We start from the raw sequence: 19938 nt of genomic DNA on the forward strand, positions 1-19938 counted from the left end.
CAGGCGGTTATGTTGAAAACAGGGGTGGCCTGAAGGAAGCTGCGGGTGTTTTTCCCGCCTAGTAGGCTTTGCTTGCTTGCTTTGCATGTCCTTGCGTAAGATTTCATCTCTCCAGCGTTATAATGAAGTTCTGCAACGAGAGCTTCGTCCTTCTCCTCAAGTAGGGCTGCATTTCATTTTATTACGGGGAGAGCCAAGTAATAGCTGAATAATACGTTCTTTTTAAGCCGCATGGTTCTGCCGTCGTCTGTGTGCCCCCTGCATGGAGGGCTGAGTCGTTTCCATCCAGTGCTTTCCTCGCATCTGCCGGTTGAGGTGTCTCCCCGAGCCCTCTCGCACTTAAGTTGTCTGGAAAGCTGCTAACGTTATGGAGATGCTGCTAACCCTCTTCTTATGCAAGATAGTCTTTGTTGTCTGTTTTGCAGGGTGAGAACCTGCTAATTTTCCATGTTTTATTTGGTGTTGAGCAGGTCATCCACGCTGCTAAATACTGTGACAAAAATGAAATATTTTCTTCCACTTTTTCCCTCTCTCACTCTCCCATCAACCTCTGATAGCTAATTGATTTTATTGCTAGAATCATATTGCTGAGATGCAAGTGCACTGACTGATGGTAACAAGTTTAAAGTGACTTAGAAGCTCTTAGTGATGTTTATCTTCAGTGCACGTATCTCAGCGTGCTGTTGGTTAAATTGTGCACAAAACACTGCCAGTGTCCCTTTTGCACGTTCTTTATAAGAAACCCCGTATTTTGTTTTATCTTGAGCTTGCCTTAGGGCACCATTGCTGAGCGTCCATTAAATCTGGTTACTGTCAGCTGAGATGTGTAGTTTGGATTGGAGAATATCTTTTGCAAAAGTGATTTAGAAAAGCTAATCCATCTATTGTGACTTGGATAGGTTAATGTATAGCGCCGATAGCTTGTCTGCTCTCTTAAGCTGATTCACAGGCCTCAGTTGGCTTAAGATTTTAACTCCTGGGAAGCATAATTTGGAAACTGTAGAATGGTTGGATGTTGCCTTGAAAGGAAGCCATTCAATAAAGGAATAAGAAATGAGAATAAAGTTACACCTTTTGTAAGCGGTATGCCTTTTTCATGTCTGAGTTTGACCCCCATGTGAAATAAATGGAAGAAGTAGCATGATTTGCCAGCAGTACCCTGTAATACTAGCCACAAAAATCTTCAGAGAAGTTAGAAGCAGCCCAAACTTTTTTTTTCCATAATTTGTAGTTCAAGTGCTGTTGCTTCACACTAAGAAGACTGATAAATGTGGACACTTTGACATATTCATAAGATTGCACTGATAACTATTAAAAACATATATTCATAACGTAATCGTAAATTAGTTAGTTAGGTTTCCAGGCTTCTGTGTGAAGCTATGTTGCATTTTTAGCTCAAACGATGCAGTGGTAATTTGATGAGATAGAAGAACAGTCCTGTCTGAGGGCCGCAAGGCAAGGTCTGTTCTGAAACCTAACACAGGGCTTTAGAAACCTAACATTGTGGTGTTAGGTTTAATTTTCAGTTGCAGCTCATTTTGTTTATGAACATAAGATGTTGCCACCCTTGACAGTAGGACTAATGTGAGATACCAGAATTGCAGCCTTCATTCAACCAAATGGTATTTCAGCTTTCTAACAGCAGAAATTCTCACTTCTATACAGTTAACTGAATTTGGAAAAAATTACTTTCTTTGGTGGAACTTTTTAAAATACCACTCATACATAGAGTTATTGCGCCCACTTGTGGAGCAGATCGAAACTACAGAAGCTGAGTTAGATTAGTCTTCCTCTCTCATGTTCACCTATTTTAGATTTTAGTGATAATTCTAACCACTGAAGCTGTACAATTTTTTGTTATTTGAAGTTGCAAGCTACCCTTGAATCTGTCCAGTGCCGAAGAGAGAGCAAGCTGTGTTGAAAACAGCTTCTGCCATGAGATGAGCTTCTAGTATGTATTTGTAGCTGATACAGGTAGGTATTAATACTGTTGTACAAACCATTACTATAGCTGCTTGTGGGATTTAGGGTACAATTGTGGTAATCTACGTTTGAGAAATATACACTGATACTTGCAGGCTTATGCAGAAGGATTAGCATGATCGATGGAACAGGATTTCTTGTGAGGGGAGTCTAAAAGAAGACTTATTCAGCCTGATAAAAAGTTTAACAAGGACGTGTTTCACTATCTACTCTCTTGATATGTTTATATTGTCAATCAAAAAAGCTATAATTCTTTCCAAATATAGGAGGTGAATTTGTTGTAGCTAGGTATGTGAGGTTTTTGTATTTTTAAAGCTGTATGCTTTGGGCGTCACACAGAGCCTCCTTTGACTGTTTCCTCTGGATGACCAGGAACCTCTTGGAACTGCTATGTTGGGCCGTGCTTCATTTGCATAAGTTTGGTGGAAAGCTTGATCTTGTGCTTTAGAGTTGCAGCAAGATACCATGGCTGTTGTCCAGGTACAGCTCTTAAATCCTAAGTGAAGAGAGTTTGAGTTGTTGCTGGCTCAAGAACAAATGGGTAACAGCTAACTGAGCTAACATGGGATAGAAATTGGAAGATAAAGAAATGAGGTTCTGGAACAGTTTTTTATACAAATAGTGGTAAGGTAGATAGTAAACCTATGTAGTTTTAAGATGGAGCTTCATTGCTTTAAGAAAGGATTACAGAACGTATTTTTGAAAGAACAGAATTGGGTTTAATAGGTCAGGGTTCCTTTTCAGGACTTATGTTACATAAAAACAATTTGAATGTTTGACCACTATGACCTACTTCATCCAACCAGACTCTTTTAAGGCTTAAGAAAGAGCCTGCCCTGTGTATGAACTGAGGAAATGGATTTATGTACATTCATTTTAATCCTGCTGATAACCAGAACTATTTTGTACTTCCTATTCCTTTTAACTACTTTGGGGAACTAAATCTAATATGTAAGAAAGCTGATTGTTGCTGCATGCTCTTAAATGTTTCATGAATATGCAGTAGATGTTATCAGAAAAGGATAAAGATGAAGTAAAAAATGACAGTGATAAAATTGAGTATGACAGAGAAGGTGATCACTCACTTCTGTACTGTTCATTGCTAGAGCCTCCACAGAGCCTTATTAAACCCTAGCTGAAGTCAGTGGAAAGATTTCTGTTGACTTTATGGAAAGTTTACAACAGTCAACGCTAAGAATGATAGAAGTCTTTAAGATTATCTCGTCTCTCCTGGTGTTTAAACTGATTTGCTTCTTTGCATTGTCTTTTTGCTTATGATTCATGCTGATTTTGAGGACTTCAGTATTACAACTTAATGTCAGAGATGAGCTTCCTTGGAAGAAGAGGTTCTGTGCTGAAAGTGCCCCATAGCTCTGCAGTGAGACAGGGGACTAATGGTGAATCTCTAATGCATTGTATTTTTCTGCTGCCTGTGTGCCTTTCAGCTAGAACTGGATTGAGGGAGTGAGTAGACAATTTTAGCTTCCTAGGGAGCATTAGGATGCAAGCTGAGGCATTGAGCTGCAGGTGCAGAGCCTTGCTTTGGGCATGTATTCAACTGCCTTTTGCACAGCATCAGCCACATCATTAGCAGTAAGAGAGACTGACGTGCTTCCGTCACGCTTTCTCCGCATGCCACCTAGACTTGCAACACACAGGTGACTTTTTGACCTTGTTTTTGGGGGGAAGAATTGAATCATTTACATGATATTTGTGATGTGTGTAAGAGAGAGGTGGGTTCTCATTCTGATTCTTTCTCAATAGCAGACAATTTTTACCACTGAATTCCTCTTGGTATGAGGTTTTTTTCTGCTTTCACAGTGGAGTGTGTAGTCCTGTTGTGGTAAATGCTGTGTTGACAGAGCACTTCACCCAGATGAGAATGAAACGGTTTGACTGAAATGGATCAATTTTGTGTCTGTGTGACCTTTGAATAGTTAAGGAGGGTGTCTTCAACCAGCGTACCTACTTGGCAGCTGATGGGACTATTACAACTATGTAAGTCAGGGATTTGACCCAAACTTCCGCTTCGCCTTTGAATTATTTGACTCTGAAACCATCAGGTGGAGCTGAAAATGTGAATTGCACTTGCCATCACGTGTCCCTGACTTTCTCCAGCAAGTTTTATTTGTTAATTTAGAATGCAGAAATGAACGCTTTAACTTTACTCTGAAAGCAAATATTGACTTTGTCTCATAGTAATCTGGACTTTGCACAGGAGGGGAAAAGCCTGATGTTCCTGAAAATGGCAGCTGAGACATCCACAGAAGTTCCAAAAACTGCTAGACAATTCGTCCTTAAGGAGGAGGTATAACATCCTTGGTTTTGACACAGGTTTTGTTGTTAAATAACAATTATTTGAGACTGATCAGAGTGTTTGTGAGTGCAGAGTAGGAAATGCTGTAGATGCTCTATGTTTGTAAAAATCTATTCAATAGACAAAACACTTCTTCCTGATGGTCAGAGAGTTTAAAAAAGGTGGCATTTGTCTTTGTTGAAATAATCATAGGAATTATCAATGGGGAGAGAGAAATTTACAGTGTTGTGTAATTTTAAGCTGCGCTTTTTTTTTTTTTTTTCAGATTTTGCAGCTGTTGTATTGTCTGTTAAGGCTGCTTTCAGGGTTCGGAAATAATGCTGATGATACCTCTGAGAGACTATACAAATTGGTGGATCGTGAAACTCAGCCTTGTTTTCTGTTTCTTTAAGATGATGAACCACTAAGAGTTGCCTTAACATTTAGGATTGTACCTTCTTTGGTGCTTTCTGAAAGGGTTTGAATTTAGATAATTGCTGTTCTAAAGACATTAGTAAGGGGGTAGTAAAGTTTTTCAAAAATACTGTGCTCGCATCTTCACATTGGGTCCTGAAGAAGGAATTTGGAGGTACTTCTGGATGCTTATTAGGAGCACTTTCACCCTAATTTAAACTGCCGACATTTGTTTCTGTTCTCTTTTAAGTGAATGCTTAAAAGTTAATCTTTGGTGTTAAAGGCAGGTTTGGCAACAGTGTCACACTGTTGTTATAACAGGAATGTAGTTTCTTTTATCCAGCTTTCCTTCCTTGGAATGAATGGAATCTTGTAATTTCTTTATGTTTCAAGGTACAAAGGTTTTTCAAGGAAGAAGAGACTCACATTGTTGGGATATATTTATGGCTCTTCACCTTGAGTGGTTTTTTAATATGAGTATTTCTCAAGCATAAAGGGTTTCATTTCTGTGAGCTTTTGGGATTTTCTATTAAGACCTGTGATTTTGCAGGTAACATTTTCATTTTATCCTCTTTTTGTTTCTTTGTTTTCATAATGCCTCTCAGTTCTTCTGCTTTGGAATATTGTACTTTTCAGAGTCATTGGAAGTTTGTAATTAGATCTTACATATTTTAAGCTATTTAGTTTTTTCAGTCATTTTGGGGGATTAATACAGGAGAGTATTTACCATGCCTCTGCTAGTGGCCCTTATATTAAAAGTGATTCTGTAATTCTTCAGTAACTATATGGTCTGATGGTGGAATATCTTCTTCTATGAAAGTGGTGGCTGATCTTATTTCCTTCTTCCTTTATTTCTGGGAACTCACAGTCAGGCTGTTTTAAGCAAGAGCAGATGTTATTTGCCCATCAAAGTAATAGATAAAGCAATAAAAATAACTCTAAAACTGAGCATGGCAAGTACAACACATCCTGCAAAGTGTCTTTAGGCTCTAAATAGGGGATTTAGCAAAGCAGAAGTTATGCTTCTGTGCTGGCTTCCGTAAGTTTTAATTGTGCACCTGACAAGGCAGGTGACAAAATTCTCTTTTTCTTCTAGGGAAACCTGTCAACTTTCAGTTTTCTCACCCTATAGGCTGTTAGCAGCAAGGGTTTCACCTAACTTTGGAGGATTGTGGAACAATTTCCATTGTAAATATTTATGCTACGTGTCCTATAGGACCTCTTAATTATTGCTCCATGACAGTAGAGGCCAAAAGCTGTACTTACAAATACCTGATTAAAAACAAGACACTTTGTTTGACATTGTTTGTTTTGTATGCATAAAACCTACTTTTTTCTTTTTTTCTTTTTTTTTCTTTTGTCTGTTTGGAGCTTGGATATGTCCAATTTCTTACAGACTAGGGATTTCATTTTCCTCTAAAATTACTGGGGATGGTGATGTGGTTCTGATTTCAGCCATTTTCCCCTTTCTGCTTAGCAAATGATAACTTGGTGACAGGGGTAATGATCTGCCAGTTCTGTTGAATGCTGCAGCAGTATGAGACCATGATCAATAATTTAGTCCTTTGTGTTCTCTGCGATGTTTAAAGAAATTCGTTAACACAAAACATTTGGCTGTGTTTACTTTACTGAAGTATATATATTCCTCTCCTTGGACAACTGATGGAACATGATTTTAATCTCTTTTTCTTTTGGATCTTCCTGTACTCTAGTTCTGTAGTGATTTAGGAGTGAATACAAAGCTTTTCAAAATATACCTGAATTATATAGGTATATATATACCTATAAATATACCAAATGGAATTACTTCTTGTACCTGTAATGAGCATAATATACTTCATCTTCTCCTTTCCTGCTGTTTTTGTGACCACAAAGCCATTAGAAAGCCCCTCTGAGAACACATAGGTCTCCTTTTCCAGTTCCTGTTATGTCAAAATATTATACTTTCCGAAATAAATGCCCAAACTCCTACATGTAAAATACGTGTAGCCACATTTATAACCATAGGAATGCTATTGTTATTTCAATTGCCTATCAAAATAATTGTTCTGAAGAACACATTTTAAGAATTATGTGAGTTCATCCAGCTCAGTTATAAGTTAGTGGACACCTGAAACACTTCTGATTTGCCTTCTGCCCCCAGATGATGCTGTACTGTGCTTCTGTACTCTAGTTATAGCTGCATCATATACTACATTTCATTATCTTCTTTTTTTAGTTGGTGAATCTCTCACTTTTAAGTTGAAGATCTACATCGCCACATGGGCCCTATTTGCTCCTTGTCCTGCAGTAGAGGGTTGTAGTGTGCCAGCCACATGAATGACCTCTCGGACTTAATCCTTTGCTACAATTCAATGTTGTTTTTTTCCCAGATCCTCTTTTCCCCTTGGTTACGCTTGCTCCGTTGCTGTCAGCAGCGTCGCTCATTAGACAATAAGGAAGTGATTTGTTCATCTTACTGATTACTTCTGATTTCTGTGGTGAGACTTATGGCCAACTTGATACAAAATTCTAGAGACAAGCTTCTGGTCTGCCTGTACCTTTAGCAAAGCTTAAAATACAAGTTACATTAAAAGAAGTAAACTGCTGGGCTAACACCTGGGGATTTTTCCCTTTTAAAGAAATTACATAAAAGAAGAGGAAACATCACAGAGCATTTCACTCAGAAAAGACATTTTGTAATAATGTTAATGCCAAGCACTCAATCAGCAGCTCTCAGAAATCCTAAAAGGGCAGGTATGTATCACTGCTTGCAGTTACACAAGGCCCCAGTCAGAGATCATGGCAAGAAAAGTTTCAAAATAGTTTGGTTTTCAGTCTTGCATGCTTAGCTGTTAGGCCATGCTCTCTGATAAGTGGGCACTCATGATCAGCAGCGTAGCTGAAGTCTGTGCAGACCAGTGACCCTTTCTCAGCTGAAACATGACCTTTGCAAAATCCTTCTAAAAAGGTGAGGACTTTCCAGTACATAAAATCCCACTGAATTCATTGAAACTTGGTTATAAAAGTCACATTAACAGAAGTTCCTGGGCTTGTTTTCTATTCCTATTCAAGAACTTGGAGTAAATGTTTTTTTCTGTATTAGCTACAGGAATGTTGTTGCACGTTCCTGCATGTATTCTGATGCTGAGATTTTGTCTTCAAAAGGATCCAAAAACCAGTTGTGTTGTTTCTCTCCTTAGCCCCCAGTTATCTTTGGAATTAATCTTACAATGTATTTAACAAAGAATTCTTTATTTTAGGTCATTGTAGAAAGAAAATGGTTGAAGCTTGAAGAAACAACTTATACTGATCCTTTTGGTAAAACCAGGTAATTGCCTCTCTGGCGTTTCAGATTTCTGTAATGTTCCCGATTGTACAGACTAGCCCCGGGGCAGAGAATATGACTGTTACAAACCTATTACTCAACACAAAATGAGATCTATTCATTGTGCAATTCCTTTCTAGTTCGTACTGTTCAGAGAAAAAAATCTTACTCTAGCAGATGTGCTAGCATGTGGGATCGAATTTGGCTCCTAAAGCCTTTTGGGCACATTGGACCCTGGTTTACCTTGCATTTCCAGTTCCTTGTGAAGACGCTACACAGAAGCAAGTTCCAGCTGTGCAACTAGTCTCTGACAATCAGAGAGTCCATCCCGTGGCTTTTCTGGTTCTTCATTAAGGGCTGCTTTTTTCTCTGCTGATGGTGCTGCGTTTTGCATACTATTGACAAATTACTGTCCTCTTGGATATTATCACGCCTGTCCAATTCTTTTGTGTGCTTTAGTTGTGCTGTTATTTATCTAGATGTGACAACATGGCTTTACTTCCCTCCCCTTAATGTGTTAAATTCCATACTGATTGCTTTCTCTAGTGCCTCCCAATTCATCAGCAAAGTATTCTTTTAAAAAATAGCAAACATTGGAGCTTTTATGAAAGGATTTTTATTGCTGGTGGATTTTTGGTTTTTACTCATCCTGTTGCTTATTTTGAGAGAGAAGCTTTGGTATTCCTTCCCTATGTGCTCCTTGTGTGCTCAAGGAACTGAGCTGAGAGTTCACAATAACTTACACTATAAACCTTATGCAAAAGCAAGTTAAAAGGTAGAATGCACGTGGTCTTGTTACAAAACTGTCTTTCAAAATCTGACATGTTTTATATATAAAATTGCTTTATTTTGCACTTTTCCAGGATCACTTTTTAAGACTTGCCTGTTCTGTGACAAACATTTATGTCTTTCCCTTATTTTTAGTGATTTCAAACAATCATTAACTAACTATTTTCTCTCTCCCTCCTTTAAGTAGGCAAAACAAGATCATACTCCAGACATTTTATAGTGCCAGTATATGACAGGGCTTGCCTCAGGCCAGCTGCTTTCTTATGGGGCCTCGCTGTGTGATGGTATATTTTACTTTTAAATGAAAGTATCAAGGGTAGAACGTGACCTATGTATTCATTTGTTCTTTTCTCTGTGTTAAACAGAACTTGGGAAACTGTGAAGCGTACTGGCAACAAAAACGGTGTTTCAGCTGATGGTAAGACATTGGTGACTTTTTTTTGTTTGCATTTTTTCCTCTGAAAGTTGTTCTGATAAAGTCACAGTGCAGACTTAGAGCCGATCTGGCACAGGTTGCCCAGAGAAGCTGTGGACGCCCCATCCCTGGCAGTTCTCAAGGCCAGGTTGGATGGGGCTTTGAGCAACCTGGTCTGGTGGAAAGTGTCCCTGCCCATGGCAGGGGGTTGGAACGAGATGATCTTTAAGGTCCCTTCCAACCCAAACCATTCTGTGATTCCATGATCTATGAATGAGGATGCGGAACAAATAGCTCAGCAGAGTGTGCTATACCCCTGAGCTAATGAAATGCTAACTGAAGTGCTGAAGAATCAGAACCTTACTGGTAGGAGTGCTTTCCCAAGATCATTGTATTCACTTTAGAGCAATGGAGCAATTTCAAAGACATCACGGATGCCCTGGTACAGAGTAGCTCACAGACTGGTGAACTGGGTCTGCTGCTAGGGGCTAGGATGGAGCCATGAAAGGAGCGTAGGAGGGGGTTCCATACAATGGCTTCCACACAGTCTCTGCAGGCAAGAGAGCCCTTCCCTTGATCCTGGTGGGCTGAGGCTCGGTCTTGCTTGGTACGTGTGCCTCATTTGCTGGGGTACTTTGAAGATCCCTTGTTGGGCTTTATCTCTCGCCATGCATGATGTAAGGAGCTTAAATTCATCATTGGGCATTCTGGAGCAGGCATCTAAATGTTTATTGCTCAGAGTAACGGTGCTTGGGTTCCTTTCAGATCCAGCACTAAATGCTCACTTTCTTTATACTCGCATTCTGTGTACTTGTGTCTTCCGTCGCTGTCTGTAGGTGTAGCAGTGATAGCAGTACTACAGAGAACTCTCCACTACGACTGCGTTGTCCTAGTGAAACAGTTCAGGCCCCCAATTAACAGCTATTGCTTGGAATTTCCTGCAGGTAAGTGACTGAAACATTAAGATGAGTCACATGAAAAGCTGACAGTTAAGTGCGTTTAGATATGCTTGAAGTGTCAATCTTAATGAAGTAGCTCTAACCAGAAAATCGTGGTGAGCTCTGTAGCTCAGCGTGCTATTTGGAAATAGGAATATCTGAGAATGGAGAATACAAAATGAGTTTGTTTTAGCAGATTGGAGACATTTTGCAGAGTAGTTTGGTTGTAGAATATTGCATTTCCCTCCACTCCTCCTCCTCTAAGAATCAAAGCATTTGGCTTCTTTCCCTCATGAGAATATTAATGCCATTTCCTGGTAAGGCAGCTCGCTTCTGTAGATAATCAGTTGAAGATGTGGACAGCAACATAATGAATCCAGGAAGAGGAATCCTTCCTAACACTTCAGTTTATCCCTCTGTAAAAACAGGGTAGTGAGGCTGCTTCACCTCTTCCGTAAAGCTGGATTAGACCTCAGGATGGGTTTTGCGGTTAAGTGCTAACTTTTTAATTGTTCTTGTGTATTGTTTATCTCACAGGCCTCATTGAGGAAAATGAGACTGCAGAAAGCGCTGCATTGCGAGAGCTGGAGGAAGAAACTGGGTACAAGGGGGAAGTCATTGAATGTACTCCAGGTCTTTGCTTTTTTTTTGTTATTTTCGCACCTAAAGCTAATTTTGTCTTTGGGTACTCTAAATGTCTAAAATGCTCTAAACCGAAGTAAAAACCTATGCAGAAAAGTCTATGCCAATTAGCAGAGAGCAGTATCCCATGGCTGTGAGACTTTGGTCCTTGATGAGTCAGTTGCTGAACTTCTGTTAAACATACAGGCCCTAAAGTAAAAGTTTGATGTCTATAGGGGAAGACTTTGCTATTAATTAAGATCCTTTACACAAAACCCAATTATTCAAGCTGTGATTTGGCATTTTAGTGTTAAGGTCTAAATTGCTGGACTTAATGTGAACAGCATCCGTGAACTTAGGTAGAAAAAACAGCTGCGTGATGCAGTCTGAGTGAAGGTCACCCTCCTGTCAGCTGTGGGGAGGTGACAGGACTCAGCTTCTCCAGGCAGAATGAAGAAAGGACAAAATAATTGGAGTAAATCCTTTGAAATGTGATTGTTGCCAATCCAAGGCTTCCTACATAAACCAAAATGAAGGCAAAACGAGGATCATAAATACAACTTGAGAAGGTAGAAAGGTGAGGCAACTTACGTATGATTTCAAGTAAATGTCATCACATTGAAGACTTGGCTCTTGATTGTCTGGTACGACTGCATGCTGGGGACGGAGAGAGATGGAGACAGGTGATTGCAAAATGAGAGTCTAATAGGCTGAGGAACTCTGTAGTGAAATTACAGTGTAATCTTCAGTCTATGGAATGGAAAGTAAACCTAGCTGCTGAAAACGAGTCTTACAAGGAATCTGTAAAAGAGCTGAGAGTTGTTACAGAAACATGACTTTCAAGAACATGTGAAAACAAGTTTTTTTCACAACTCTTCCAGCATGAATGTATGCCAAATATATGTTCTCCTATTGTATCAGATACATTTCTGTGAAAGCTTTTGTTAAAATGTCAAGGTGCCTCATTTCTGCTTTTGAAAAATTAACCTCTCCACGTGCTTGTTGGCAGCTCTGTGCTTGGACCCAGGCTTGTCAAACAGCACGACACACATTGTGAGTGTCACCATCAATGGAGATGAGGCTGAGAATACAAGACCTAAGCAAAAACTTGGTGAGTTTTGTACCATTTATTTGAAATTTCTGAGAAGATAACAAAACAGTGGGTTTAAAAGAACTATCCCTACCAGTGCCTCTCTTCTATCCCAGCTGGTTTAGAGGCTGTACATCCGTCAGATCATACCCTGCAGTCTAGATAAGCCGAGCTGTGTTTCTTTGCTACATTCACTGGAGGGGCCTTGATGTTAAGTGTCAGAATGAGAAATTCAGGTGCCAGACTTTCGTGAGGGCCATAAGGAGCTGTGAACCTAGATATCCCTCTTCGTTGTGGCTTGACCCTGGCAGTAACTACAGTGTCACTCACAGTCAGTCACCTGTCGATGCTTTTTAATTGTAAACTCCAGTGTATTTTGAAACCCTTAAGTTACTTTTTTTTTTTTTTGACTTGCAGATGATGGAGGTACGTTAGGTAACTGTGCTCCCATTGACAGTAAGGTCAAATGTGATCTTCGTACGGCAAGTTTTACGTACAAAATGTCAGTTAAAACTTTTTTATTTGGGCTTGGTTAATTTCCTCACCCTCATCAAACATGCATGAGATATTGACTTTGGCCTAGACATGAAAATTCCTCTGGGGCATTATCGCATCTGTTATCTTCAAGTATTGCACCTATAGCACCAGTATCTCATGAAATACAAATTACTGAAAGCTGAACAGCCGTAGCTCGAGCCTCAAAGACAACTAGTTCAGGTAGCTAGGGGAGATGTAAGTCAACACAAACTCAAGACCAAACCCTTTGTCTTTGTGCCGGTTTGGTCTTCAAATGCACCTACAACCCATTGCTGTACCGGTATAAGCCAGTCCCCGTCAACATTGTATTTTCCATTCTCAGAAGGGAGGTGGTCTCCTTTTAGAAGGATTCTTATCCTCCATAGCTGACAGCTACACTGGTTTTCCCAGCTCTTTCCCAGTTTCTTTCTGCCAAACCTGTTTTTTAATGACACCGGTCACTGCCTTCCCCTGTTTAATCGGCCTTTTTGTGATGTCTGAAGGCTCACAGCTTTTGGATGGTGGTGGTGAGCATTAACCCAGCTTGTTTCCCCTTCTAAATGGTAAGAAACAGGACACAGACCTAACTTCCTCTGCTGTTCACTCATTTAAAGGTGCATAAATTTTCTTTCTTTTCTCCTAGAATTTGTGGAAGTTATTTCACTTCCAAAGAATGACCTACTGCAAAGAATTGACGGTAAGAGCTGACACGCTAAATGCACTACTGTGAGCCTCAAGAAACCCTTAGCTGCTCTTCTTAAAGCTCCCTGTGGCATTTCTCATCCTAGAATGCTCTATCTTAAACAAAAAGCTGTGAGACACATGGCCAGGTAACAAGAGTTACTGATAGCATTACGTGTTAGCATTAAGAATTCATGTCTGGAATGCTATACGTCTTCATTTTAGTAAGGGACTTAAATTTATGTAGAGAAGTTTTAACAGCATCTCATAATTTTCTTTTTTTTTTTTTCTTTTCCCCCCAGAACTCATAGCAGAAGAACATATTGCAGTGGATGCCAGGGTTTATACTTATGCATTGGCCCTGAAGCGTGCAGCAGAAAAACCGCTCCAAGTTCCTTTTATGAAGTTCTAAAACAACAATGAGAAATTTAGTTGAAAACTGCCCAATTCAGATGGCTTAGGGAATATAACTCTTCTTGTAATAAAGGTCTTTTGCTTTACTTGTAGAGAAAAAAAAAAGTATTTGTAGGAATGATTCTGGTATTTTTATCTGGAATTAATGTAACTGACAAAAAGCATTCCTTCTAATTGCTCAGTCTATCAAGCCTCGACAGAATAATTGTAATTAAAATGCTGCTTAATTTTCAGAATGGCTCGTTTCTCACTGTATTCGCCACTGCACTTATGTTTCGGTATGCGGAAGATGCAGGGCACATGCTCTGCAGCTTCAGGAACTTCCTTTTATGATTTAGGCCTGAAGATGTTGTTTCCTTCTCCCAGCCCTAACTAAACTATCTAGAGAGAGAAAATTGGTTTGCAGTTGACTGCCGCTAATGATGTAAACCACCACCGCTGCTTAAAGCTTAGGATTGAATAGTTGTAATAAACATAAGCTAATGTCAAAGTCTTGCCTCTGAAGTAAATTTGGATGAGCATGCATAATTTGGAAGACTTTCCTAGCTTAGAAATGAAGCAGAAAACTTGTTTCAGGTTTTCCTACCCTCACAAACAACACAAAGTTACTTTCAAGTTCAACATGAGAGAAGATGGAAGAAATAAAAATGTGAAATCAAAGGGAAAAAGTAATTGATTAGAGCTGAGCAGAAAAGCTCAATTATTTTAAGGGAAGTAATCTTGAGATTTGCTTTTTTTTAATTAAGCCTGCTAAAAACTGACCAGAATTATAGTCTAGAAGGAGAGGATAAGAGGATAAAAAGGGAGCCTTCCAGAGCATGTTAGAAATGATCAAAAACTGCATCTTGCACAGATAAGACACAGGAGAGAGCTTAATTAAATAAGTTTATTGTCTAACGTTTACAGTTGTTACATTGCCGCTATAAAGCGCGACAAACAGATTTTCAGCAAAAAACTCGTTCCCCCCCTTTCCCTTCTATGAACACTGCTTTAGGAACCAGGCCTTGTTCTTCAGACTCACAAAAGCGAAGTGGACGTGAAGTTTCAGTGGCACAGTTTTCACAAGTACATGTTTAAACAGAACTACTGGGCTGACTGGCTAGCAGGACAGCAGCTACCATGCTGTCTCACAGGAGGCCCAGGGCAAGAAACCAAAATGCCCTGGGATGCAGCACATCCACCCCAGAAATCCAGTTCACAGGTGAGATGAGTATCAGTCTCCGGTAAAATGTTTGCTTGTCCACCCTTAGAGCTGAGAGAAAGGTGCCTGGGTGGAGACACCACAAAGGAATAAGGAGTGCCAAGTTCAATGATGGGGAAATGCAAGTTAAAAAAGTATAAAAAAATTAATGTAAAATACAGGCTACAAATAAATTTTGTCAAGAATACTGGCACGTGGCAATCTGAACTCAGATTTTTTTTTTTCTCCTATTAAAGACAGGGAAATAAATTTAACATTTTAATGCTATGTGCAAAAATGCTTACCGATACGAAACTGATACATTTTACCATCTCACTGTAGTGTTTGAACAGCAAGGTAGATGAATTGGTTTCCAGCATTACAGGCAACACTAGATAATACTTAAACAAGATAATGTAAACTTTATTCTTAAGGCAGCTGGTACTAATGCTGCACACAGGCATTGCTCAATGCCCATTACAGTAATGGGACACGTAGCACTTTAAAACAAGTAAAAAGAAAATAGCGTTATTGGACTAAACGACGCATGTTGTCAAAATACTTTCCCTTTCACACCATGAAATATTTGGACATCTAGAAAAATAATGCACCTACTCCTCCAACTTCAGCCTGTTCTTTTACAAATATTTCAAAATACTGATAAATAATAGTGACTGCAAGCAGAATGCCAGTGCCGGACCCAATGGCTCCTAGAAAGTCAGCCAAAACCGAAAGGGCACCAATGCACAAACCACCAAACGCAGCTGCTGTAGGGATATACCTGTACCAACGAAAAACAAAGCATTCGTAACCATGAATTTTCATCCAAGGATTCTAACAATACATCTGCTACTAAAACAACCAACTAGAATACTGAGCAACAAACTGAGTGTTGCAAACGCAACTCTGCCATTAGCCCTTACTGTCATCCATATTTGCACAAAGTAGAAACTAAAATAAATATTCACTGATGGGAAAGCTGTGTGAATAGGCAAACATTGGCAAAGCTTTTCAATTCACGGTATAACAATTTTATATATATGCATGCTATGTAACCTCCACAGGACTACGAATAACTGCTTCGACTCAAACATGCAGGGATAAATCTACCTTTCAATATAGATCTGCAGGTTTTGTATACTGCGTAAAATACCGCTTTTGTAGTGTCATCTTTGTTCAGTAATGCTAAATTAAACACCTGTAAAAATCAAGGTATCTTCCTTGTACAAACATGGAAGTGCTTCAACCCAAATTCCATCCTTGTGCCACTTAAACAAAAGACCCTACAGGTTAATCTCTTACCTACCGCTATAAAGACCTTTTGCATTACTAGGAAAGACGACAGCTGAATGAGAAGAATCTTGACATTTGCAGTGGGAACAGGTCTCGGATTTTTCCAAGGCTATCTGCTCTAGTTGACGCCTCCCCAGCACTCTTAACTGTCCAGCTGGATGTCAGCATTTCCTTACCTGTTGAGCTCGTGAACCATTGAAGTATCCCTGTGGCCTCTCATCACCATTTGCTGTTCTTTCAGTTGCTTGGCAACCTGCAAAAAACATAATTTTGTGAAACTGCTGCGGTGTTTTGCAGTCACCTGATTATTTAGTCAGAGGAATTAACTGATCAGTTCGGATCTAGTCAGTTCTAAATTACAGGCAGTGTTTGAAAACATTTAGGCAGCACATTTATCAGCACACCTACATCTTTCGCTGATGAGCCAGACACCTCAATCCAAGTCTTCGAGAAGAACGCACAGGATCCCAACATAAATATTATATAAACTATTACGTGGACAGGATCCTCAAATATTGCACCCATGGATTCTGGAGGGGACAAGTAGTAGCAGAGGCCACCAACAGGGTAAGAGCGAGCAGGGCCACCGCCACTGACATCCTATGAGAGGGGAAGAAAAAGGCAGTTAGTTACTTCTCACAGATCTCTCGCATTCCTATCCTGTATTTATAGAGGAATTCCTCTTCAATGTCTAAAACAGCTTTTACACACAAATGTTAAAAAGTAAGTATTCCAGTTTTCTGCTGCTTAAATACCAGTTTCACAATGAAGTAATATATACAAATAATTTTACGCCATTAAAAAAAGTGATAAAATACTTACCGCCCACTGTCCTAATAAGTTCACCAAGAAGTTGCCACTAAAACGAACGGACAACATCTGGGAAATGACATAGAGGTTGGAAACTAAGGCAGACTGCAGAATGATGGGAATGTTGGAGGTATAAAAGAGCTTGATAGGATAGCTACTGTACTGTCCACGATATCGCGCAGACTTGATAGGTAAATCAACACGAAATCCCTATGGGAAAGAACACAAATGTGCAAAGTTTATTTCCAAGACAGAAGGTATTCCTAGTAGGCCTAAATGCTGTTCCTGACCATACAGTTCTTGCTCGATAAACAAGGAGTGCAAGGTCCAAGGCAGTAAAACCCAAAGGCTTTCTGCTACAGTCTGGATTACAAATTTTAAGGATTTGTGTTACTGCTTGGTTGTATTATGTTCTTTTTACATAAACATTATCTCTCATCTGCTAAATTATATTCCTCTAAAATACGCTTTATAGAATAGGGTTTGATAAAAGCCTTTAATGGCTTTCAACTTAACTAGCCAGTTAACAGCAGACTTTTGTGTAGTAATCCTGGCCTTCTGTTTTCTGGGGCAGGCTCCTATCTGAGCAGACACAGGAAAAGCTGCATGGATTTGAAAACCCGAGAGTTCAGTTTTTAGCCTGCACTCTGACTCAGCAGCTTAAAAACAAACACACACCATGTGCCCCGCTCCCCCCACAAAGAAAAAAAAATTAAGCCATACACACACCAAAAAAAAAAAGAAATCACTATATGGATCTGCTTTAGTGTCAATTTTAATAAATACTTAAATTTAAAAAGAAATACTAGCTAAGTATTTCAAGAAAGGGGAAAAAAAAACCAGTAAGCTATGCATTAATTACACAGTTGTTTTCTAGAAAAAAGTCTGTATTATGCACAGCCCAAAGAAGCAAGGTTCTTTAGCTCTGTCCAAAGGTATTCTTTCAAGTCAACTATGAATGTCAAGATGATTAGTTGTGTGATACAACCACTGCACTTCCAGAATCCATTTTTAGTACAAATACTCTCATAGTGTGTATGGCATTTAACAGAACGTTAGATTACATCACTGTCTGAGTACAAATACGTCTGGCTATAAAATGTAACAGCTGCACTGTCACAGAGGTATGTTACTGAAATAACAATATTGACATAAAAACAGTTCTTTACTTAAACTAGAGTAACTGAAGTATCTTAGCTTTAACTTTTGCATTTCCTCCCAGTGACCACAGTGTCTAACGTCCATGCTCTTCTACCTATGCAGCTGCAGAGAGCTACTATGAGAAATTTCTCATTTTACCTGGAAATATATGACTACAGCAAATACAAATACTGTAGCAATCAGATTCATGAGATTGGGCAAATTCTGTCGGTAAAAAGCTTCCCGCAAAGCCCGGACTTTGTCGGTTCGTGTAGCCAGAAGATGAAACAATGCAATCACAGCACCCTCAAACTCTGTTCCTGCATGGAGCAAAAAAGTAAAAGAATTTTAATCTGTCAATTAAAAACATTTAAAAAAATAGTATCTTTCTTTTAGAAATTTTAAGAATGACATGTATAAAAACAGATACAATAGGACACAAATCTTGTTACAACAAATAGATCACAATACAGGATTCTGTTTTAGCTTATAGAATGTAGAATAATCTAGCAAAACATTATTCCTGCGTAAAAAATAACAAAACAAGTCACATACGTGAAAGAACACTCTTTTTCTTTCTTTTCTAGGGGCAGGAGGATGATTGGAAGAAAGAAAGAAAGAAGGAGAAAAATAGCTCTAGAAAAGCAGTACTAAAATGCAATAGACAGAACTACTAAAAATCAGCAAACTAAAAACATGGCTCAGGATTTCAAATGTATGCATTAAACCAGTGAGCTCCCTGATGCAAACAGGCTGTATCTTCACTTGGTATTTCTAGGGTCTCAGGACAGGCAGATGTTGTCAAAGATTGGCTGAGGAATGAAGAGATGGCAGTCTCTGAAGAATGAAACTAGCTTAAAAGTAATTTGGAGGCATCAACTATAAAAGTACCCTGTAGCCACCAACAACAGTTGGATCATAAACAATTCCTCTGAACAGACAGAATTTCTTATCTTCTCTGTCAACTGAATGATGCTAAAACAAGACTATTTCAGTTTGGAAATCTAAAACTCTTCAGTCAAAGGGCTTCAAGTCAGCAAAAGCAAACTTGGAGGTTATTAATCTTCATGGAAGTTAGACAATATTTTCATCTTCAGTGTTAGACAACTGACTTTAGAAGTTCATCATCACACATCAAAACATGTTTTTTACTATCCATCCGATAAACATCTGAGAGCTTATGTCTAGTATGCATCCGCTGAAACATGTTATAACTAATTGTAATCGCACACTTACCTCTGCCAGTGTTGATGGTAGTGGGACTAAAAGCCTTCCAGACAATGGTTTCACAGATATTGGTAGCAATAAACAGGGAAATACCAGACCCCAAGCCATAACCTTTCTGTAGCAACTCATCTAACAGCAGCACAATCAAACCAGCAACAAACAGCTGTGGGAAAAGAAACAAAATTGAGCAGAAACAAGAATAAATCAAATCAACAATTATCTATGAATTCCCTGCTTCAGTATTTTCATCATGTTGGAGAGTGATCATTAAGTTTTTCATCTAAGTATCATTCAGGCAGCATTTTTGCCCTCTCACATACAAATGCCTGTGCATCTCACCTGGCAATGATCTCTCTGACTGTTCAATACTGACATTAGCAATCAGATTACTCAGTAAGCACTTTTTTCAAAAAAGTGTTTAAGTTTGTGCATTTACTGCTTTGCTCTACAGGATAATGTCTCAAAGCTGCATCTGTGCCACTTAGTGGTAAGTCCTCCATGGTACTGAACAGCAGGTACTGCTTTCAAAGTCTATTAATTCCCGTATTTTGAATTAAACGGCCACTCCTGTCTGAAACATGTTTGATATTAAATATCCCAGCTTTCTCCTCCTTTATGGAATATTTTTAATTTCTCATATATAGACAGACAAATACAAAGGATGATGCTTCATAGCATTAAAAATAAACAAATAAAAGGCAACCAGACATAGGAAGATTTTTCTTTCCAGCTATACTGTATCTAACCAGTCTCAGTTACACATAAAATAGGTCATTACAAACCTGAATTATAATAAGAAGACAAATTCCAGCACCCATTTCAGC

At 39.1% G+C, this 19938-nt stretch overlaps 2 protein-coding genes across 2 annotated transcripts in view; one reads left to right on the plus strand and one right to left on the minus strand.

The window, feature by feature from the left end:
* The first annotated feature begins 4092 nt into the window (after window positions 1–4092).
* Window positions 4093–13700, plus strand: NUDT5 (nudix (nucleoside diphosphate linked moiety X)-type motif 5). The gene is made up of 9 exons (XM_009696280.1): window positions 4093–4291; window positions 7936–8003; window positions 9155–9207; window positions 10041–10148; window positions 10680–10775; window positions 11773–11874; window positions 12271–12279; window positions 13013–13066; window positions 13353–13700. Exons 1-9 carry the CDS (start codon window positions 4217–4219, stop codon window positions 13460–13462), a joined length of 675 nt encoding a protein of 224 aa, XP_009694582.1. The 5' UTR covers window positions 4093–4216; the 3' UTR covers window positions 13463–13700.
* A 636-nt stretch (window positions 13701–14336) lies between these two features.
* SEC61A2 (Sec61 alpha 2 subunit (S. cerevisiae)) overlaps window positions 14337–19938 on the minus strand; it is a gene marked incomplete at its 5' end in the record, with an annotated part of 5968 nt that continues 366 nt past the window's right edge. The window contains 7 exon segments of the mRNA XM_009696281.1: window positions 14337–15425; window positions 16114–16190; window positions 16346–16537; window positions 16760–16957; window positions 18047–18207; window positions 19124–19277; window positions 19897–19938. The exon segment at window positions 19897–19938 is cut by the window's right edge and continues 9 nt beyond it. Of these exon segments, the coding sequence (XP_009694583.1) occupies window positions 15239–15425; window positions 16114–16190; window positions 16346–16537; window positions 16760–16957; window positions 18047–18207; window positions 19124–19277; window positions 19897–19938 (1011 nt within the window).

The sequence above is a fragment of the Cariama cristata genome, unplaced genomic scaffold (assembly GCF_000690535.1).
Source record: "Cariama cristata isolate BGI_N322 unplaced genomic scaffold, ASM69053v1 scaffold42702, whole genome shotgun sequence".
Lineage (NCBI taxonomy): Eukaryota > Metazoa > Chordata > Aves > Cariamiformes > Cariamidae > Cariama > Cariama cristata.